General features: G+C 47.4%; 1 protein-coding gene across 1 annotated transcript in view; it reads right to left on the bottom strand.

Moving 5' to 3' along the window:
• Positions 1-23,923, bottom strand: part of LOC147889503 (choline/ethanolaminephosphotransferase 1-like) — a 96,857-nt gene that overhangs the window by 2,818 nt on the left and 70,116 nt on the right. The window contains exons 13-16 of the mRNA XM_087391236.1: positions 22,921-22,961; positions 7,323-7,407; positions 7,065-7,127; positions 6,806-6,864 (exon numbers count right to left, since the gene is read on the bottom strand). Of these exons, the coding sequence (XP_087247362.1) occupies positions 6,806-6,864; positions 7,065-7,127; positions 7,323-7,407; positions 22,921-22,961 (248 nt within the window). The remainder of the gene's footprint in view (positions 1-6,805; positions 6,865-7,064; positions 7,128-7,322; positions 7,408-22,920; positions 22,962-23,923) is intronic.

Raw genomic sequence — 23,923 nt, 5'->3', positions numbered from 1 at the left:
AAACTCTCCATGCAAAACCCAACCATTGGATGACATGATGCTTTCAAGAGCTTTTCAAGGTCAAGAGGAAGAGCAAACAAACATGGTCAAAGACATCAAATTCAAGGTCCAAAAATACAAGATCAAAGAAATTTCTTAGTGACCCCACTTCTTGAAGAGACTGTTGGGATATCTCAAGGTGTATGCCTCAGGCACACCTTATGTTTCTATGTGTGAGTGCTAGAGGCACAGTTAGGTGCCCACAAGCACAGTTAGGTGGTGGAGAGCCACACAGGATGATTGAGAGAATCTAGGAGCAGATTGAGGAGATGATTGTGGAGCTCTGAAGTCATCAGTGATGTCAGTGAGCATGTATGAGGTGCCTACTTAAGGACCTCACTCTTCTTCATTCTACAACTAAGTAATGCAAGTATTCTGAGTTTGTGTCCACCACTCTTTGCTTTCCTTTCAGTGTTCCAACATGGTATCAGAGCCATTTGATCCTCCTTGAGCCCATTTCTGCCACATCATCATCTTCTTCCTCTTCTTCTTCTTCACCATCTCTCCCTCTTCTTCCAAAAATTTGCTTAAGCCTGTTCTCCTCCGATTCTCAGCCATTTCCCACGCCCTTCCAACTAGAGATCCACCTTGTTGGGGCGAACTTCTGGCTGCAAGGAATTGACGAATCTTCGCCTCTGCTCGTCGCCATTACACGAAGGTCGTCGACTGTCTCTTCTGCATTTTCTCCCAGCACACTTGATCTTTCTCTAATTCCTTTCAGGGGGGACTGGTCCATACCTAGAGCTACCTTGTGCTGAAATCTGAGCAACAATGGCTGCATATTGAGGAGAAAACAGAGAAAAACCAGTCGACTTTGTTGAAGGAGGAGAAGGCGACCTGACGCATCTTTTCGCCTCTTCTTCCCAGAGGATCTACTGTGGTATACCAGCTTTCTTTTGCCTCAGAAAGCCCCCTTTCTTTTGCTTTGAAGAGTGAGCTATAAGCCCTCCAAGTTCAGCTCTCTAGTTTTGACAGTTTTGACAAGCTTTTGAAGATGATGCTACATAAAATGCTACTCTAGCATTTCTGGTCTTTTGAAGTTTTCAATAACTTCAGTACAAGTGTTGCTTCAGTTTTGTTTTGACTTGCTAGACCTGGTTTTGATTGGAAAGTGTTTATTTCACCCACTTCTATGAAGCATGTAAGAAGAAGCATCATTGTTTGAAATTTGGTCACAAGACTTTGCTACATTAAATGCTTATATTTTGAAGCATTTCAGTTGTTATTCTAAGCCCTGTAAGAGAGAAGACACTACCCACTACCTGGGTTAGAGCCTCTCATGGCTTGCTTATGCAAAATATGTGAAAAGCCAAAACATAAAGCAATGTCTTGTTATGCTACAAAGGATGAAAATGCCAACCTGACTTCCTTGTTGAAGATTGCCAAAACAATGGTTGCCAAAAAGGAAGCAACTACAGAGATCTACCCTCTCATGGCACTTTTATTTGACTCCAAGTACAAGAAAAAGATGAAGGTCAGATACCTAAGATATGCTTCTCTACACAACTATGGAGATAACAAGATAATTGTTCTCTTGAAGGATATGACTTTCAGATCCACTTGTTCTATCATAGTACCATCTTATAAGGCACTAGACACTGCCCATGTGGTAAGACCTTGCCTTGACTTGGATATTTTGCCTCCACAAGATGAGGCATCCTTTGAAGATTATGCATTTTAAATCATCTCTATGTATGCTCCAGATCTCTCTTTTTATGTCAAGGTACTCAGCCTGGATAGTCCTCCAAAATGAATGAAAATAAACTATTGTGTTTTGTGTGTTTTGTAAACACCTCTGGTCACCTTATGATGTAGGCCATGTGTATGTTTTGTTCCATGGTACCTCCTACAGACATTGTGTGCATGTACATGCAGGGGTGATAACCATTGGAAGGTCTTTTCTGTATCCCTTTCTGTTTACCTTACACCCAAGGGAACCCTTGCTAGCATGAGAACCTAGCCATAGATTTATCCTTGACCACCATGAGATGGCATGAGAAACTATGAGACTAGATGTATCCTTGACATAGCCTGAGGCATTCCCTTGAAGGGGGGTTTGTTGGGATATCTCAAGGTGTATGCCTCAGGCACACCTTATGTTTCTATGTGTGAGTGCTAGAGGCACAGTTAGGTGCCCACAAGCACAGTTAGGTGGTGGAGAGCCACATAGGATGATTGAGAGAATCTAGGAGCAGATTGAGGAGATGATTGTGGAGCTCTGAAGTCATCAGTGATGTCAGTGAGCATGTATGAGGTGCCTACTTAAGGACCTCACTCTTCTTCATTCTACAACTAAGTAATGCAAGTATTCTGAGTTTGTGTCCACTCTTTGCTTTCCTTTCAGCTTTCCAACAGAGACATGAGTGAATTGACAAAGAGAGGCATAGCTCCTCAATTGCTTACGAGGATAGATTTGCAGACGACTCTTAATTTGAGATGCTGATAAGACATGAAGATCACGCCATTGAATTGCAACCAAGAGCAAGTTATCCTTGTAGAGCCTCTTATAGAATGAATCACATTGAGACGGAGAAAGTTGATGATCAAATTCAAACCATATTTAAAAAAAAGTTGATACGACCCAATAGTTCATCATTTGGTGCACATATTCTTCTTGCCATGAAGTAGGATGGTACATTTTGAATGTGTGTTGGATATAGAGCTCTTAACAAGGTAACAATTAAAAATCGTTATCCAATACCCAGAATTGATGACGTACTAGATATACATAAGTGAGTAAAAGATTTTCGCAAGTTAGATCTCAATCTAAGAATCACCAAATAAGAACCGAAAAAACTAAATAGATCATATAGGTTTTAGCACGCTACCTCATTGTTATGAATTCTTGGTGATGTCTTTTGGACTTACTAATGCTCCTGCTATCTTTTGTAGGATGATGAGAAGGATCTCGAGATTTTAACTCAATCATTTTGTCATGGTATTCTTTGATCATATCTTGAACTTCAATAAGAATGAAGATGAGCATACAAAGCATTTAGGACTCCAACTAATCATTATGAGTTCCTGGTGATGCCTTTTGGACTCTTTTGTGGGATGATGAGAAGGATGAATCTTCTTTGTCCAAATTCAATGGGTGTAACTTTCCAACCTGGCAATTGTCGGTTAGGCTATTTCTTATGGAAAAACGTCTCTATGGAATGGTTTTCGAGTTTGAGAAGAAACCTTCCAACAACCAAGGCTCTGAAAAAATACAAGCGTGGGAAGTCAAGAACGAAAAAGCCTTGGGGATCCTTTGGGCGAACTCTGGGCTTATTTCTTTCACCGTGTAGACATGTCAAACACTGTAGCACAAAATAGGACGTTGTTGGAAAGGTTGTTCGGGTCAAAAATAAAGATTTCGAACATTGTTCTAAAACAAGGCCTTTTTGGGTTGCACATGGGATGGACAATTTGGGCTCACATTTGAACAAGCTGCAACCGATAATGAAGTAGTTGCATGCATTGGGAGGGCGTGTGGATGATGACAATGCCAAAGCCATTCTTCTATCCAGCCTGCTACCAAGGTAGGCAAAGTTAGTCACTTGGGTCTGACAATCTTGATTTTCATATCGTAGTTTCGATGCTACCAAGCGAGGAGAGAAGAGCCGAGATTCTGTTGCCAAGGGGAGAGAGAGTTGATGCCATGAACTCTAGGTAGAAGAAGCCACAAGCAAAGAAATTGAAGCATAAAGTAAAGAATCTGCTGATTTGTCAGTATAGTCACAAAGATGGGCATGTAGAGAAATTTTGTTATCGAAAGACACTTGATTCTTTGAATAAGCATGAAAAGGCTTGTGTAGTAGAGGAGACTCCACCAGTCAAGGAACTTACTGGTCTTGCAGTTGCTGAAGGAGATACAAGTGTGGATGGCGGTTGGGTATTCTAAAAAGCTTCAAATACTATGCTTTTTGTGCACCTTGCCCCTATGTGGGTGCCTCACGTTCTTTAGGTTGTGCTCTGTGTGAGTGTGACCATCTCATTCTAGTGTTTTGCCACAGCCCTGTGTAGACATGTTGTTCACATTGCTTGTTGTCATTTCCATTTTCAATTGTAGCTTCAGTCCCCTCAGATCAAGGGGGGGATGTTGGGGTTGTTTGGTGATCCTCGTAGAGGACTTTGTAGCAAGAATGATTTAGGCGGTGGTCAGCAAGGGGTCACCATGCAAACAACGTGGCATTACGATATGCATGCATTGGCTGAAGAATTCCTCTTGACATGGCCTAACTTGACTTGCCAATCCAAAGCAAGCGGTTACGCTTTTGAAGGAGAAGCACCAGTGGTTAAATGTCCTTTTCACATACCGGCGCCTATGCAGTGGATTATCTTATTCGTCTTCATGAGAGTCGACTTTCATGTTCTTCTCCTGTTGTAGTGCAAGCACTGTGCTTGCTGGTCCTTAGGATCCTTAGTCTGTCGGGCCTTGAGCCGCATGTCTTTTGTCAAAACTCAGTAGAGGTATGTTGCAGTCAAACAATCTCTAGACTTTTGTTAACAATCCAGAACAATACAAAGAAGTTTTTTCAGCCTACTACTGCGTCCATAACGGCTCAGTACCTTCAATTTGGGTGCAACAACCCTTAGTCTCCATTTCCACATAACTCAAGGTCAAATATCCTATGTTTGGATTGAGTGACTCATATGCATGAAACCTTGCAGAGCAGAGATTCATTACGTAAGGTGGTGGTCAGAGGACTCTTGCCAGCGCAGAAACCTTAAGAGGATTTCTTCATTAGATGCATATAGTCCTGCACTCCTTCCATTGGTGGAGATTGGAATGATAGTACTAGATGGATCTTTACATCAGCCCATCTCAGAGTTCCTTCCTCCCCTCTTATGCCTGCTATCTTGCAAGCTTGGGCCAGCTTTAGTAGTACTCTTCACACAGTCCCTCCTTCCTCTCGGGAAGACATTGACAAGAACCACTCATGCAGAATGATAGTATAATTGATGAGCATGACCAATCGCTAGGTACATCTCATTATATGCAGTGGTCCTCATGGGAGAGAGATCTTGCTTCCTCTGTAGGTTCTTGGAGGATCATTTGTCACTCATGCAGAATGATAGTATAATTGATGAGCATGGCCAATCGCTAGGTACATCTCATTATATGCAGTGGTCCTCATGGGAGAGAGATCTTGCTTCCTCTGTAGGTTCTTGGAGGATCATCAAATGCCTTCAAGATTATCACAAATTCCAGTTAGTAAGTCACCTCAGAGGACGTGCAAGGAGAATCCAGCAACTTGATGCAACCATATCCTTGGATTGGATTCCTTCAGATGACACGTTTCACTCTAGGTAGCCTTTATGAGATCAAGGATCCCACTTCAGGTTGTGGGATTACGAGGATCAAACGTGGATGCCTTGGTCTTTGATATTCACGCTGGGGACAGGTTATCTAGATCCACGGATGAAAGTCTTATGCATATTGCCTATCAGAGTTATAATTTATGTGGAACAGTGTTTTTTGGAGTCGGGATGGTCCCTAGACCCTAACCCAGGTCACATACCTTGGGCTCATGAAGGCTTTCGCTCTATGGAGGTGCCCCCATAAGGTGTTTAAAATGGGACCCCAGGAAATGGGAATGGATTGGTGCAAGGCACTAAGAGAAGAGCCTCCCCTTCTTTCAATACACGCATAGTAATGCCAGGAGATTCCAGCTTAGCCTTAGAGGTTGGAATCCCACCATTGAGAAAATCTCTCAGATTTCTCCTGATCTGCAGAATTGGAAGAGACTCTGGAAATCCCTCAGGTATAGAAAAACCACTCTTTTCTTTTGGCTCTCTATTCATGGAGGGATTGCGGTAACTAGTGCTAGTGGACGCCGAGGTTCGGGACAGATTCCACATGTTCTCGTTGCCTACCTACTGATTAGTCTATTCACCATTACTTATGGGACTGCAAACACACGAGGATTATTTGGAAAAGAACACTAGACTCTTGAGCACCTTTATGCATGCTCCATTCTTCATGCCTGGGGCCTGGTAGCATGGTTTTCTCTTTCAGGGCCTCAAGTGTTCTACGATTCGATGACAGTTGAGTGAGTCATGTTCTTTGGACGGTGTTCCTGGCTCTTTATACAGACTTGCACATGCATCTGTGGATACTTAGTGGGAGATTCTGGCAAGCATATCAGCATGGCATATTTGGAGATCCCGATGTACAGAAGCTTTGGATGGTTCCCAATCTACCCCACATTGGCTAGTATCTGGACAGACACGGTACACACTCTTGTAGCCATTTGGGGGACCATGCAGTAGCAGCCTTTACCAGGAGGAATGTTTGCCTGAGGGAGTGGAGTGGCTCCCCTTTCTTCTCAGAAGCCCCCGCAGGGTTGAGGTGGCCCTGTCAGCCTCAACCTTGGTTATTTTCCAGCTCTTTATAATGGCTTAATTATGCCATATTTGGGTTTCTTTTCTGATGCTTAGCATGTTGTACTTCTACCTTGAGCCTTTCTCTGGGTGTTTCATGCAAACTTAATAGAAGTCTCTTTTTTGACACACATACACACCCACACACAAACTAACAATGCAGGATTAGCATCATTCTCAAAAATATTAGTTTTCAAAAGCTGAATTGATGGAGTATTAGCATGCATCACTCCCAAAACATTAGATTTTCACAGCCTCGATGATCGCTGACCCCGAGGTCAGAGAAGTAACTGAATAACCAAAACCTAAAATGGAGGGATACAAGACATTCTACCTGAAATAACAATGTGCTACAGCACTTACAGGTCCTATTTAGGCCAAAAATACTTTTACTTACCCTCCCAAAAGGCTTGCAGATAAAGCATTAACAATAGCAACCGGAAGGAACAACAGTGACTGCAGCAAATACAACAATTAGCTCATCACACCAATTCAAAATGTAATCATTAGCACAATTGCTGTGCATCCTAACTGATTTGTCGTTAGAAAACTACTACAAAGTTATCACGCCACCTTGAAAAATTTTGACCATAGTACTTTGCAAGGGGAATATGAAAATTTTTTGTAGCGGTGTCACGGATGTAAGAATACCATACCATGCACATGCCAGTCTTTAAACCTTTTGGTTCATGGCACAGGTGAGCTAGGATCATCCTCCCCTAGCAGCATGTTGCCTTCAAAATCAGTACTACTCCCCTTGATGCATTAAAAGAGTAATGACGCATGCAAGAGTAACCAATGATCCAGCTCAAATTATGACATGTTGTTATGCTTAGATGAGCTCCAAAAACTCACACCAGGCCAATATCCAAACATTGACAATACAAAAACATGGATGGGATAAAGAAACTCACAACAAGATACCCAAATGCAAACCCTGTACCAAGCAAAACTAAATGAGGCTGTGTTCGAAGTATGTCAGAAGGTGACAACAAGCCCCTGAAACAACAACAAAGAGGGCTCAAGCGATTTAAATATCAGAAAAAACAACAAAGACATCACGTTAGTACGCACATCACTCCACGTTGAAAAGGATAGGAATCAGTTATACCAGCCTTGTCAGATTAACAACACAAGAAACACGCAATCTAAAGCTCAGAACAGATAATTTGAGTCTTGTTGCGTTTTAGCTCAGAACAGATAAATTGGAAGTCTCGTTGCATGTCAGCTTACCTACTCACCCATGGCAGACAGATATGTAATTTTCTGTTGAGAAACACTTTATGTTGGTAAAAGTTTATAGGAGACTAAACATCAATCAAACATCTTTCAAAAGTGTTATTATTAGCAACCTTGTAAGCCTTACAAAAGGCATGATCATAAGAAAAAGTTACTGAACTTGGCAGCATTCTTCCCCAGAAAAAGTGGGCTAGGTAACATACAGAGCATGTGATTGAGACTGCTCTTTAGTCCAGTAATGAACATGTGGCTAAGACTGCTCTCAAGGAGAGTAATGCTCTCTAGGTGAGCTACAGAACATGTGGCTGAGAGTGCTCTCTAGAGCATATGGCTCAGACTGCTCTATAGGGCCGTAATGAGCGTCGAAGAACGACGTGGGAATAATGCAAGACAACTAGGATGAGACAATAATGAAATAAATTGAGGGGTTGATAAATCCACTACACATTTTAGATAGCTTCCTCAGCAGAAGCAAGCTGGACCCATTAAAGTTACGTCTCAAATCTGGAGTCCCATACCATGAAAAGCGTGAAAATTCTCTCACAGAGCTCCAAACCATGAACGTTCCAATAAGCCAAGAACTATGAACAAATTAAAGGTCACATGAATGAAGATGCATAAGCTTCACTTCCCCACCACATCATGTCAAGTCCCTATCAGTCCCAAAGATCCAGTTTCAGCACCAGAAAAGGGTAGTACTAGTCAGTGAAGTTGTGGAAGGCTTCAAACAGGAGCGATATCAAACCTGCAGCATGTATAACATAGTCTGACACCTTTTCATCTCACAAAAGTAACAAATATAGGATGATCAAAGGATGTGCATCCATCAAATAGGTCATCTTTGTTGGGCACACGAGGACCATGATGCTCAGATCCGGTATTGTGAAAGATCAACAAGGGCTTAGGGAAGGGAGAAGCATAATTATCTAAACCCTATGTTTAGAAACATACGTAAGTCTAGCAAGCAAATGCACAAGACAATAGAACCCAATAGTAAAGGCACAAATCACATATGTCATCTCCTTTCAACTTCGCTGAAACTATCAAATGAGCAACAACATGAGAGACAAACAGGAATAAGGACAGTCATTGGCAAGTTATCCTCAAAATATATTCATGAAAGCCAATGAGGCTGAAAAATGTAAAGCAAATGGGGGTGACAATGATGCAGCCTCACCAATGACTGCAAACAATGGTGCTATAATGTCCCCATAAGTGCAATATCAAGAAGATCTTAGGATGGTATCGCATTAGATTCACATTGTGAAAGACACAGATGCTGAAGAACAAAGAACAGAGAAGAAAGAAAGCACATCAGTTTGCTCATGTTTTGGAGAGTACTGAGAGGAAACTCCTCTTTTGAGACTCAGCCAGGTTGGATCTTTCTTCTAGAGTGGTAGTCGTCAACCAAGTGTTGTTCACCACTGCCTGCTTTGTTTGCTCATGTTGGTGCCACCCTAGGGACTGCATTGCACAGCTTAAAAGGCCCATCAGAACTTCCTTTGAGTTGGACTTGATGGGTCATCGGATGCTAGAGCTAGAGTGGCTTGGGATGATTCTTCCAACCCAAGAGGGAGTGCTCAATATCACTGATCCAGACACTCAATGTAGGCATTTGCTTTGCGACTTTGTTGTCAAGGGACTTTTGCTTAAGTAAGAGCTGTGGAAGAATTTTTCTCACAATGCATTGGATCTTGTACTCCTTCCTCAAGTGGTGAGTAGTTGGACAACACCAAGTGTATTTCTCCTTCGGCAGCTCTCAGTACACTTTCCTCACCATTTATGGCTGTTATAATCAGAACTTGGCCCAGCTTCAAGGGTTCTTTGTGGAGGACCCTCCCCAGTTTGCAGGGTAAGATCGACAGACAGCTGATCATGTGGTATGATTCTACCTTGGATCACCATGGTAGACCTTAGGGGATTTTTGGTTATATGCAGTGGTCCGAGGGAAGAAAGGTGCTACTTCTTCACTGGGATTTGGAAGGCCTTGAAGTCATCCCCAAAGAGCACAAAATGCAGATAACCAGTTGTGTCAAGGGAAGCGCTCAGATAGATGCAACTATCCCCTTGGAGAAAGGGGACAGCATAGGATCATTCAGATGGATGTGGGCTTTCTCTAGCACAGGTGTTCTTCTGCAGATCATTGGGCTTATGTGGGACAGAGGTGGAGACACCGTGGTCTGCATAGTGCATTTGGGGGCAAATTGCTTACATCTTTGGATGAGGATGTTATTTTGGATTCGCACCTTGAGCCGGTCAGAGTGTAGACTATATGGAGCAATGCTTTTGTGCTATTGGCTGGTACGTTGACCCTCATCAAGAGGACACTACCCTCGGGAGTTGGAGGCTTTGTTTCATGGAGGTGTTGCCATAAAGTTGTTTCAATGGGGGCCTGTTTGCAATCCCAAAGGCAATCTGAATAAACTCCGCAGCAAACAAGCATCAAAGGGTCAGGTCCAAAAGTGCTCCACCACTGATTTATAGCAATCCCTCCATGAATAAAAACCCAAAAGAAATGGAGATTTTCTTGTTCCAAGGGGGGTTTCCAAAGTCTCCTCCAAAAAGACCTTTACAAATATGAAGTCATCTGAAAGCTTTCCCAATGTTGAGATTTGGACTTTCTCCATCCTGTGGCTTTAATCTAAAACTTATTGGAAGTTCGCATTGCTTGCTCTAAAGACAAAGAAAGGAAAGGTCTTGAAAGATTCACTGCATCAATTCACTTTCATTCACTTGGGTAGGATCGTTTGAGCTCAATTACAGGACTTTTGTTCCTCCACTTTAGCCTAGGTCACTTCTTGGGAGGTCACGGTTCGGTATCTTTGTCGTCTTGACACTGATCCTGCCTCTCAGTACAAAACTCCACCTGCATAGATGGATATGCATTGGGAAAATATTGCTAGCATTTCTGCTTGGCAGATTTCCAGATCCACATGTACAGAGACTTCAGAAAGAACCCAGGTCACCCCCGCCTCTCCTCCCTCCCCTTCCCCGCCCTGCGCCGCGCTGCCACCCCCTCCCTCCTCCTTTCCTTCCCCTCCCTCGCCATTCTCTCTCCCCGCTGCCGCCTCTCCTCCCCCCGCTTCCTCGTGCATCTCCATCCCTCCTTCTTTCCTTCCCCGCCTCCGCCCCCACTCCTCCCTCCCTCTCCTCTGCCATTTCCTTTCCCCCGCCTTTTGGAGCTTTCGCAGTTTGTCGGTGCGGTATGGCGGCCGTAAGCCCAGAACCGGTGGCCCAGACGGACCCCCCCCCCCTCCTTCAGCCTACCGCATAACACTGACAGAGCATCAGGTCTCCTTGGTGAAGCAGGCCGCCAATGACTTTTCCCAGACTTCCGTTATGGAAGAGTCATTGGCTACGCCCCTTCACGAGCAGACATCAGGGACTGGCTGCAGTCCACCCTATACCTTGAGGACAGCCACATTAAGGAGGTCGCACTCATGGGACGTGGTATCTTCTGGCTCAAGCTCTCCTCGGCACAGGCTGCAAGTGATATGGTTAGACGGTCCCCTACCTCTGTGGGTGGGAAGATCATCCTTATGGTCCCATGGTATAGGGGTTTCAGTGTAGCGGACTTCGATGCCCACTTCCGCATCCCCCGCCATCCAGTTACCCTCATCTTCCCAGGCCTCGCAACAAAGCTTCGCCCGATCATCAAGGACTTGGGGGCGCACTTTGGCTGGCTCATGCAAGACACCTTCATTGATGCGGCGGCAGCCCAAGGGGTGCCACGCGTCGAAGTGGCAATCCTAGATCCGCAGAGTATCCCCTCGGAGTTCGAGATTGAGACAGACACAGGTGTGGTGACGCAGCGCATTATGGTCACTGGTCGCCCAGATCAGTGTCTGAGATGCCACGGCTTCAGGCAGCAGGCACGCTCTTGCCCTCGCTTCACGAGGACAGAACCTCCGATGGCCCCCAGCCAGGCAACTCAGGATCCCTCCCGCCAGGCATCGACAACCCCTCCAGAAGGGGAAGGCTGGACTGAGGTCAAAAGGAAACGGAAAGGAAACAAAACAATAGCCAAAAAGCCCCCTCTCCAGCAAGAGACCCCTATGGTCACCAGTCAGCAGCAGCCCGGTAAGGGGAAGGAGAAAGGGAAGGAGAAAGGTCAGCCAGCCTCCTCCTCATCCTTCACCCCACCCCCCTCCTCGTCCCCCCTCCTCCTCGGTTCCCCTACCTCCCCCCCCTCCGGGAAACCCCCCGGCACCTTTGGTTTCAGCCCTCCCCTCTCCCTCGAGCATGATCCCACGGGAACCCCCCCTCCTCCTACGGGCCCGAAGCTAGCACAGACCTCCTCCGCGCCTACCCCCCCTGGCCCGGTGGAGGGGAGAGGCCCTTCCCCGCAGACGGCCAGCACCACTCCAACTCTTTCGACGGCCAGCACCCCTCTCTCTGGTTCTGACTCCTCATCTTCGTCCCCCCACCCAAGGGCAGCTCCTAGAGCTCTACCTTTGGAGTTCCACCGAGCAGGACCTTGGGATTACTTGGATGCAGCTGGTATTGGCTCCTTCCCTGCATGCCTAGACATCAGCATCTTCTTCCTCCGAAAGGGAGCGGAGGGTAAGGTGTCCGTCCTTGCCCCCCCCCATGATGGTCCTAGCTATTCCTTCACTATCATTAGTGACAGGAATAAGCAATGGACGAATGAAAATGTTTGGGAGACGATTCGTGATCAGTCCCAGGGGCAGGTACAGAACTGGATTGGTAGCAGAGCAGCGGAGCTTCTTCAGCAGCAGTGGAAGGAGGGTGACGTTCGTCTGAGATGGCGCCACAGCGCCAAACGATTCCGCCTTTTGGTCATCATTCGACCGCCTCTGGAATGGATCTACGCGGAAGGGCTCCGCCCTTGGAGGACCTCAGAGGTAGCGGGCTTCTACAGTATCTCCCTGGCGGAGGCTTCTAGTTGGTTAGAGAGAGCTTACCACCATGGGACGAAGGGCCTTTCCCCTCTGCTAAAGGTTTTAGAGGATGGGTCCGATGATCCGGCCTCTCCTTCGAAACCTTCACAGAAGCGCCTTCGTCTGCACACTGGACATCCTCCGACCACCTCGACATCGACCGCAAGCAGACAGCTCTTTGTGGCCCATCTCTCCTCTTCATGAGTATACGCATTATCTCTTGGAACGTCAACGGGTTCCACTTATCAGGAACCCGCGGCCCCAGGAAGATGGTACTCAGACAGGAGCTCCAGCCAGCTTTGGTGGGAAGGGTAGATGTGCTCCTATTGCAAGAACACAAGCTTTCGGCTTCTCAGACCAGTAAGTGTGGGAAGGTCCTCACAGGGCGCTCCCACACCTACTGGGACCCTTCGATTGGCGAGCAGGGGAGGAGCGGAGGTGTCTGTACCTCCATCGATGCGTCTCTAGTTCAGCATGTGTGTGGTTTTGGCACCTTGATCCCCGGACGAGCGCTTTGGGTGGGCTTGAATATTGAGGGATCCCGCATCGGCATCCTCAATATCTATGCCCCGACCGACCTTAGACGAAGAGCCGCTTTCTGGAGCTTTTTAACAGACTTATTGCCAGAGATGGATTCTTGGATTGTAGGAGGGGATTTCAATAACCTTGAGGCTCTAGAGGATCAACAGGGATGGGGCCCAGAGTTCCTTGGTATAGCTCAGGCGGAGCAGGCAGAATGGCACTCCTTGTTCGCTGTGGGAGGTAGGGACAGTTGGAGGGAGCCTTCTTTTTGCAGATGGACAGGGAGCTTGGACTTCTCTTGGGGTTACAGGAGGGAGGGAGGCAGACTTTTGGAGCGGTTGGACCATTTCTATGTCAGTGATTGGGCGATAGGCAGAGGTGGAGAGTCAGGGGTGGTTCCAAGGACAACCCTCTCTGACCATGCCCCAGTCATCCTAGTCCTGGACTCAGCCTCTCATTCCTTACCTCCCCGCTCGTGCCGAATCCCAGACTCCATCTACTCCAGAGCAGCGGTTCGCAGCAGGATAGTGGACCTGTGGGAGCAGGATTGGGACCCCAGGGGGGATATGGCAGCTCAGGTAGCTCAGGTTCTTGCCGAGTCTAGTCTCATATGTCAGCAGGAGGCGACTCTGGTCAGGCAGCAGTGGTGGGCGAAGGAGAGGGGTCTCAGACGAGACCTTGCCTCAATACAGCGGATGCAGCAGTCTTCTCCAGGCTCCGAGGAGCTCAGACGACAGCAGGTTAGGCATGTTAGAGGAGATCACCCAGCGACGCTCAAAGTTCTCATTCCACGCTTCCAAGTCCTTTTGGGCTAGGAAAGGCGACAGGAGTGCAAAGAGTTCTTCAGGACTCATGGCCAGAGGACAGCAGGGGAATAGCTCCGATCTCTTAGGACGCAGGATGGTAGTGTCAGGACAGATCCAGACGAGGTCAGGGACTTGGCGACAGATTTCTATAGATCCCTGTTCCAACAGGAGCCCCCAGACCCTCGTGCCCGCCGTTGCAGGGAGGAGGTGTGGAGGTATACGCCGTCGCTCGTGCAGCCTAGCATGAGTGAGACCCTTCTCGCCCCGTTCACCGTGTCAGAGATGCAGGATGCTGTGAGCGATATTGATGGGCAGAAATGCCCAAGTGAGGATGGGCTCTCTAGAGCTTTCTTCACCACCTTTTGGGAGCAGATCCACTAGCCCTTGCTCGCAGCCTTCCAGCATATCTTCTCCAGCGGATAGATGCCAAAGAGCCTTGCGACAGGCTTGATTTGCCTCATCCCCAAAGGGGGGGACCGTCAGGAGATCAGACAATGGCGCCCTATCACCCTCCTTCCAACTGCCTATAAAATCCTCACCAAGATGATCAATAGCCGCATCCGACCCCTGCTACATGACTTGATCCACGACACCCAGACTAGTTTTGTCCAGGATCGCAGCATTTTGGACAACATCTTCACGTTCTCAGAGGCGACGAAGTGGGCCCAGCATAGTGGCCAGCACCTTGCCATACTCCTTCTTGACTTTGAGAAGGCGTATGACAGGGTAGACTGGTCCTTCTTGGAGGGCACACTTTCTCGGTTCGGTTTCCCGGACGAGTGGATCAGAGGTATTGCTAGCCTCTACAGAGCCGGGTTATCATCAGTGGCAAGATGGGGGAGAGATTCACCCTCGAGCGCTCGGTACGTCAGGGCTGCCCGCTTGCGCCCTATCTCTTCCTCTTTTTTGCGGAAGCCATGACTCACTTCCTACGAGCCCGTACCACTGGTCTTCGAGGGATGTGCCTCCCTATCCGGGACGATGCAGAACTTCTAGACTCCGAGTATGCAAACGACACGGCCCTGTATGTGCAAGATGATATCGAGTCACTGGAGCGAGTGAGACTGTCTTTAGAGGTTTTCTGCCTAGCCGTTGGGGCGAAAATCAACTGGCATAAGTCAGTTGGTTTTCTTACGAATCCGGGAGCCAGCTCACAGTGGGGTATTTTCCTGGGGTTTCGCTGGATCTCTAGAGGACAGACGACACTTTACCTGGGATTCTAGGTAGGGCTGGATATCACGCCGGCTCAGCACTTCCTACCGATCCTAGCTTCCATACAACAGAAGCTAGCCTTCTGGAGCACGGCCCGGCTACCTCTGGCACGCAGGGCCCTTGTGGTCAATCGGGTCCTTCTAGCCACCGCTTGGTATGTGGCATCCTGCTGGTGCTTCTCGAGATCGTGCGTAGCCCAGCTGAGGAGACTAGTGCAAAACTTTCTGTGGTCTGGCTCAGACGGTGTTCCGGCACCACCAGAGCCCAGGTCGCCTGGCAGACGGTCATTCTCCCCCAGACAGAGGGCGGTCTTGGCATCATAGATCCAGAACTTCAGAGTCAGGCATTACTTGGCAAGTTAGTCATCCGCGGTCTAACCCCAGGAGGGCAAACGTGGAAGCTCTTGCTTCAGCATGGTCTCAACGCGTGTATCTCCCAGAGAGGGGGTGATTGGCAGCCTTCTATCCGGTGGATTTTCACTTCAGCCCCGTTGACTTAGCCCCGCTCCCCCTTCCTCCGCAGTCTCGTCTCGGTCTGGAGGAAGCTACGGCACAGTCTCTCCCAGGTTCCCCCCAAGCTGCCGAGAGGAGATAGACAGACAGCCCCTGATCTGGAGACGCCAGGTGACAGATGATACAGGTCGCCAGCTTGGAGAGAGATCCCATATCCCATGGGCGCTCTGGGAGCGTGGGCCTGCGCGCTCGCGCTCCGAGTTTGGAGGGACGTCTATAACCAATTGGACCCAGACGAGCTGGCAGCAGCAATAGGTACGACATGTGGGATCCAGACTCGGCGAGCGAAGATCCATGCTGCCATTCCTGCAGGTTGGAGGATTCCCATGATCACCAGACAGCTCCTCCCAAGAGATGAGAGGTGGCTAGGGCAGTTCACACCCCGCGGCATTCCTTTGGTGGTTGCAGGCCTTTTCTCGGACTCCTCGATTCATTTCTTCTCCGTCGCCGATGGTAGCCGTCTCCAGAGAGGCCGTGATCGACCCCCAGCTTCCCTGACAGCGCCTTCGCATCATAGGGCTGCAAGGGAAAGTGTGGCATATAGACCCCCTGATTGTGCACGACCAGGACTGGAGACTCTCGATTTGGGAGGGCCGCTCCTTGACAGAGGGAGTGGGACCCAGGGGAGTGGCGTTGGCCACCACTGGAGACCTCAGAGAACCCTACCCCCTTCTCATGTAGCGCGTGTACCGGTAGGCGTGCTCTTGGGGCTCTCCAGCGTAGGCTACCCACCCAAGCACATAGCTGGTATGCCCAAGGGATATCTCTGGTCTTTCTTCGTACATTCTGGAAAACTCTATGGGCAAGCTGGCGGCCAAGGAAGATCTCTTACTTTCTTTGGATGGTGGTCCATAAGGGGCTACCAGTTGGGAGATGGCTGAGGCAGGTGGGGCAGGAGGGGCACTGCCAGATGTGTTTTCAGGAGGAGGAATCCCTGAAGCACTGCCTTTGGAGCTGTTTGCATGCTCAGACAGTGTGGAAGGGAGTCATGGGGATCTTAGCGAGGGCTGCACCCGAGCTAGGACCGCTCACTTGGGGAGCCGTTTGTTGGTGCAGCATTGAGATGGGACATCACTTGGCTTACGAGTTCTCTCGGCAGGATCCAGTTTTCTTCATCACGCAGGCCACCTGGGCATACATGGCCACCTGGGCATACATGGAAAGCTTCCCTGGCATCTGACAGAGACAGATGCAGGAGCGATGACTCGGCACCCAGTTTGGGAGATCATAGGGAGTGGGAGTATTGTAGGCTGGCATATCTGGACTTCCACATGCGCGCAGACCCTAGGAGATCAGGCTTCTTCTGCTACCCAGACCCTAGCGGACATTTGGAGCATGATCATTCACACACTCAAGGGTCAGTGGGATCAGATTCAGGGGGACTCCCGGGCAGGGAAGGAGAAGAGACGGCGCTTCCTTCACGACTGGGACCATCAAGAGCTTTTCTTCCAGCACTCTGCTCAAAGTCTTCAGTGGCATTACTCGCCTCCACCGTGGCTTTTTGTCCACACTCAGATGATTATGCCCTGAGAGGCTTGTAATTATTCTGTTACCACGGGCTGTATCCGTTTTGTGATTACAGCCCGCTGGCCTTTGGGCCTTCTTGTACTCTCGTTTTCAAGCAATATAACTAGCACTACTTTTTGCGAAAAAAAAATAGAAAGAACCCACATCCACCCTACTCATTCTATGGCTACCATCTGGACAGATATTGTACACACATTAGTGGCCATTTGGTCTAGAATGCAGGCACCTTCGAGATCTACTTTTTCTTAGAGAATGGAGAGGTAGTCCTTCCTTCTCTGAGTCTCTTACTGGCTTGGTGTAGCACTTTTAGCCACAATCTTGGTTTCTTTCAGCATTTGCATTCCTTAAATATTTTCACTGGCACTTTACCACTTGTTTCTCATGTTCTAAATGATTTATCTATGCCTTAATATCTTGGCTCTTCACCCATTTCTTTCCTACTTAATGAAAGTCCTTGTATTTGGGGGGAACAAAACTCCCAAGTTTTTTCAATTGCAAATAAATATTGATTAAAGCCTATTATGAATTTTGAATAGTTTTTAGTCAAACCAACAAAAATATAAAATAGGGACCGAAGGGAGGTTCCATCCTTCAAAATCTTACTTAGTGTGATGATCAATTTGCCAAGTAGTGGGATAGCTACCCAATTCATGGTTGGTCAGGGCTGCAAGCTGACAAGGTTTTGAACAAAGCAGCAGCCAGGTCAGTATATTAGAACATTGTTCATCAACACTAGATCTATGCATGTGGTTGCTTTCTCCATCCCTGCATTAAAGTGCCCTTGCTGCCAGTCCTAATCCTGCAGGAATTCAGTAGATCCTAGCTGGAGGCACCACAACCAACCAAATTGCTACAACCAGGTGACTTTGCACATGCTGCTAGTACAATATATTATGCACAAGATCATAAGAATAGGCTTACAACTTCAGGCGAGGGCCTTCAAGGCTCTTTGTATTTCAATGCTCGATTAGCCTTCCTCTGTCCACCTCTTACTTTTTTGTGCCACAAACCAATTCAAATGTGACTGGAGGAACACAGGATCAGTCTTATGTGTGAGAGAGGCATCAAGTATAAAGGTGTACAATGAAGGCGTAAAGGAGATATTCACAAAATAACATCTATCAAATTGCTATGTATGATTGGTTGATTCAAACCTTTGCTCAGGGCTTTCATAGAAACATTGTCAGGAAGTATGTTGCAACTCATAAGTGGCAGCTAAATGGTATAGGGTCAATTTGCTAAATTGATAAACTTCCTGCCCTCGCCTGGTTTTGGTCTGAATGAGTGGGATTAACACCTAGGCTTTTTCACTCTCTGCCTTAACCAGTAATCGAATAGTCCTCACTTATGAAGAAGATCTCTCTAGAAAAATTAGGTCCCTTTTTAATACATACCCTTTTAGAAAAGGCACCTCAATTAGCAAAACTGTACAACCTGTCAGCTGGGACACGAGATATCTCAATTTCTCAAAATGAAACAACCATTCAAATGAAATGGATTGCCCAAGGAAGAAAAAAAGGCCCAAACGGTCTATTCCGCCTTCTCGTCCTACTTCTTCTACACGCGCTACCAGAGCCCCCCCTTCTCACCCAGGACCTTTGGGACCAGCCCCTAGACCTGGACCCTCTTCTTCGGTGCACACAGTACGATCAGTACCCCGTTGGATGCCTGTGAGGGTTGCTGACACTCCGCCACCTCTACGAGGCACCTCAGACCATTCTCAGTTACAGACAGGTGATATTCTTGCAAACGTAGATGTGGTTCCCCAGTCCCCCCACCTGCTCATCAAGAGGGGCAACCCATTTCTACAGGTGTTATCACTAATGCTCCTGATCAGCCCCCTCCCTCAGTTAGTCACAGTTCACCTCTTGATAGAGGTAAGGGGGTTTTTTCTCCTTCTCCCTCGGGTGCAGGGCACTCCTATGCCAGTTCCCTCCTACAGGAACTCTTTTACAGTACTGGTAGATTTGGCAGAGTTTGAGATAGAGGAGGAGTTTGTACCCCCTACTCTGGGGGAGCCAATTATTGGGATTCCGTTGGACAGGGTTTCCCCCTCTGCTGGAGTGGGTCTTCTTTCACCAGTTGATTTCCCTCCGCTTGACAGGAGGACTCTTTCACAGGAGGGGATTTTCTCCACCACTAGGTCAGGTAGGTCCTTTCACCTGGCCTCCTCCTCCCATCGATGAGGATCATTAGTTGGAACGTTCAGGGCCTCGGTGGCATACCTCATCGCCGCCCTAAGCAACTGATTTGTAACCAACTCCATCCAAGTGTTTCAGGTGGCCCCATCGATATCCTTATGCTCCAAGAGCATAAGCTGGATGGTAGAGATTGTGCCAAGTCAGGTAAACTTCTTTTTAGCCATACTTTTTGGTCACCTGCCTTGGGCACCAGGGGAGGCATTTGCATTTCTATCTCTTCTTCAATGCTCCCCTTGGTCATTAGAGTACAGTGGGTTATTTTGATGATTGGTGGGCGTAAGGTTGGCTTCCTTAACCTTTATGCACCCAACTTGAGAGGGGATCGTGTCCTCCTTTGGAAGGAGTTGCTCTCTTGGTCACATATTGCAAATTCTTGGATTATTGGGGGCGATTTCAACATGGTTGAGATGCCTTCAGACAAAAGAGGGGGTAGGGAAGGTGGCATTCACTCCCTGCAGAGAGCAGCATGGAATGCCTTCCTTTTTCAGTTCAATGGCAAAGATGCTTGGTATGATGATGCTTTTCACACTCAACCACAGTCTCTTCTGTTTTCTTGGTCGAACAGGAGAGTAATGATGCCTATCCATGCAAGGATTGACAGATTTTATGTGGATGATTGGGCACTGGACAGAGCCAGTATCAGGATTCCAGATGCCTTCTACACAGAGGCAATGCTATGGATTTGGGTTTCTCACCTGTAGGGTGGGCAGTCGTCCCTGTCAAATGTGGGTGCAACCCTCACTGACATTAGCAGCTTTTATCATTATGTTGCTAGCATTAGGAGAGATGAGATTCGCAGGAGAGAGAATGCCATCCAACAACAACTGGCAGCTCTTCAGAGAGAAGAGCGGAAACGGCCTACAGATGCTTGGATTCAGGAGCGTCTTGTTGCAGCAAGGGCTCATCAACAGACACTTTTAGATCAGAGAGCAGAGTATGCCTTTCACGCCAAAGAGTCCTTCTGGACGCAAATCAGAGGTAGAGTCAACAAGCAGTTCTTCTCTACTCTCGGCCCTAGACATAGTAGAGAGAGTGTTTCGCACCTTGTTGACTCAAATGGGATACTTCAGACACATCCAGATGCCGTCATGCAAATTGCTTCATATTACTATGCCTCTCTTCTAACTGCAGATCCTGATTCACAAGCCAGAGATGATGCTAGACAGGTTATTTGGCAACCTATTCCTATGTTGGTGAATAGACGTATGAGAGCCTCACTTGATGCACGCTTCACCAACATAGAGTTCAGGACCGCTCTTACTTTCAAAAAAGCATATGATAGGGTAGATTGGGGTTTTCTAGAGGGAACCCTTCTTCACTTTGGATTTTCAGATTTGTGGATTAGAGGGGTTTCTGCTCTTTACAGGTCAGCCCATAGCCAGGTACTCATTGGTGGAGTCAGGGGAGACATGTTTTAGATATCCAGATCAATCCGACAGGGATGCCTTCTAGCCCCCTTTCTATTCTTATTTGTGGCTGAAGCTATGAGCCTCTATATTAGAGCTCACGCTGATATTTTTGGGCTAAGACTTCCGTTGAGACAGGAAGAGGAGTTGCTGGACAGTGAGCTGGCAGATGACACGGCTATTTTTTTGGATGCCACTCCACAGACACTCAACTCTTTCAGGACAAGCTTGGATCTATTTTGCATTGAAGCAGGGGCTCACATTAACTGGATAAATCCAATGGTTTTTGGATTAGTGATGAGGACACTCTAGATTGGGGTGCTGATATTGGCTTTACTTGGATTCAAAGGGGTGTCTCCGTCAGGTATCTTGGATGCCAGGTCGGGGTATCTTGGATGCCAGGTCGGGGTATCTTGGATGCTACATCAGGGTGGGCATTTCTCCAGCACAGCAATTCGCTCCCGTGTTGGAGAGCATCAAGAGGAAACTCCTATTTTGGAGTTCGTCCAGACTTGACCTTGCATCCAGAGTGGTGGTTGTAAACCAGTTACTTTTGGCTACAACCTGGTTTGTTTGCTCTTGCTGGTGCCGATCTACAAGCAGTATCACTCAGCTCAAGAGACCTATCAGGAATTTTTTGTGGAGTGGATTAGACGGCACTTCAGATGTGATAGCCAGGGTGGCTTAGGAGACTCTCATTCTACCCACTGAGGAAGGGGGCCTCAATATTATTGATCCAGACTTGCAGTGTAGAGCCTTGCTCTGCAAGATGGTGGTCAGAGGTTTGATGCCTGGTCAGGAGCCTTGGAAGGATTTTTTCTTACGCAATATACAGACATGCACACCTTCTCAGGGAGGAGATTGGATGGACAGCTCTAGATGGATCTTTACGTCAGCCCATCTCAGATCTCCTACTTCCCCTCTCATGGCTACCACTCTGAAAGCTTGGGACAGCTTCAAAAGTACTCTTCGGAGAGTTCCACCCTCCTCTCGTGAAGAAATTGACAGGCAGCCAGTCATGTGGAATGATTGCATACTAGATGAGCATGGCAGATCACCAAGCATGTCACATTATATGCAGTGGTCTAGATGGGAGTTGGGACCTGCATCCACGGTGGGTGCTTGGAAAGCTTTCAGGGTGCTTCCAGAGGATCAGAGCACTCATTCAGTTAATCACCTCAGAGTAAGTGCAGCCAGGATGCAGCAGATAGATGCAGCCATACCAGTGGAGTGGATGAATACAGATCATTTGCCTATTTCTGAGTCTACCTGGCTGGGGGCTTTTTCGAGGATAGGCATCCCTCTGCAGGTTATAGCCTTGCGGGATGCACATGAGGATACCCTTCTCTTTCAGGTTCATGCAGGAGGCAGACTCCACAGATCTTCAGAGGACATTCTTTTGGAGGCTCCTTTTCAGCCTGTCAGGATTACAGGATACATGAAGATGGGTAGAGACTCACAGTGGTATCTCGATCCAAACCCCGTTCTCCTGGCTATTGGATCTTGGAGGCTTTGGTTGTATGGAGGTTCCCCTATTAGATCCTTGCAATGGGATCCAAGGGAATGGGAGTGGATGGTTACAGGGCACTGAGAGAAGAGCATTTCCTTCTTTCGTTACACGGTCAGAAATGCTAGGAGATTCCAGCTCAGTTGTAGAGGCTGGAGGCCCTCTAGAGCTCCTCATTGGGATACTTTCCAGATTTCTGCAAAGATGCAGAAAAACTTTTGGAGGAGACTTTGGAAATCCCTCAGGATAGGAGGACTCCCAGGTTCACCCTTCTCAGACTATGGCCAGTATCTGGGCAGATACTATACACACTTTGATGGCCATTTGGGCGAACATACAAGGAACCTCCAGGACTGCTACTACTAGGAGGGTTGCTTTTCTCTAAGTCTGGAAGGATTGTCCTTTCTTCTCTAACTCTCCTTCAGGGATGAGGTGGCATTTTCAGCCACCACCTGGGATTTTTGTTTGCCATTCTGAGCTGTTTTTCTCATGCTTGACATGATGTACTCCCGCACGTGAGCTTGCTCTACAGTTTTTATTCATACTTAATGAAGTACTTTTCTTCTTTTTTTTTAAATAACCATTCAAAACCATATTTGAGAGCATTTTTCACATGCATCCCGCTTCTAGAGCACTAGAGTTCTGAAAGGAAGGTGGAAGAGAAACACTTTTAACATACCAGATAGTGACACCACCCACCAGCAGCAAGAACGGTAAAATCTGTGACACAACAAGTTCACAATCAATAATGTTCTTTGAGAGACAGTGAACCAGAAACATTAGATGAAACTTCTCACAAGACCACCTGGGGACACATTGATTGGAAATTAAAATGGGAGCCTAGAGTTTATCATTCAAAAAGGTTGAGCTGTTATAGATAGTAGCTTGCAATTCAATATGAAGGGGAATTCTTACACAAGCACGCTTGCGCTGGGACCTACTAAGGTTGCATACTGATATCTCAAAACAGATAGAAAAGCATTGTGAAAGGAAGAAGGCCTCTCATGTGTGGCCACCCAATAAATGCTTCTGGTTGGTACTCTCTGTACACAGGGCTGAAACCCCCTGAATCCATCTGTTGCAGAAACCTATGCTCAGCATGATGCCCTCTAAAAAAGGCCACTCCACCCTCTCATATGCCCTTTTGAATCTTGAAATCCAAGAGAAGGACTGCGATAGGCTAGGACTCCTCTTGAGCCAAACCACTGCCTCCCAAAAGGTGAACATCTTGTACAGGATATTGCATTCCTAAACAAAACCTGTCTGAGTGTCATGAATGATGTCAGCAAGATAGGGCCACAGCTGCAAAGTCCAAATCTAGGCTAAGATAGTGGATGTGGTACATTAGCAAGGTGATCAAGCACCTCTAACGAATATTAGATCAATCTCCCCCTTTTGATATCAAAACAAATCCACCGCTGACTGAAAGACTGAGGGAGCGAGACGGAGTTAAAGATCTCTTGGAAAATCACATGAACGGGTGTATGTTACGCACTCCCAGAAACACCTAAGAAGGACCGTGTTGACGTCCTCGCCAAGGCACTTCTGTGGAGGAGGGCCTTGATGGCCTTTGAGAGCTCCTCATTAGTGAACAGGGCCTCAACCTGCCTATTCATGCTTGAAGAGACCATTGACCATTGCTGAAGCGGGCTGCAAGAACTTGGGAGGACTCCTCAGACTGA

This window comes from Dipteris shenzhenensis, chromosome 20, assembly GCF_047967505.1.
Source record: "Dipteris shenzhenensis isolate YYH24624 ecotype China chromosome 20, Dip_SZ_1.0, whole genome shotgun sequence".
NCBI classification, from domain to species: domain Eukaryota; kingdom Viridiplantae; phylum Streptophyta; class Polypodiopsida; order Gleicheniales; family Dipteridaceae; genus Dipteris; species Dipteris shenzhenensis.
This window is presented reverse-complemented; position numbering and strand designations above follow the sequence as displayed.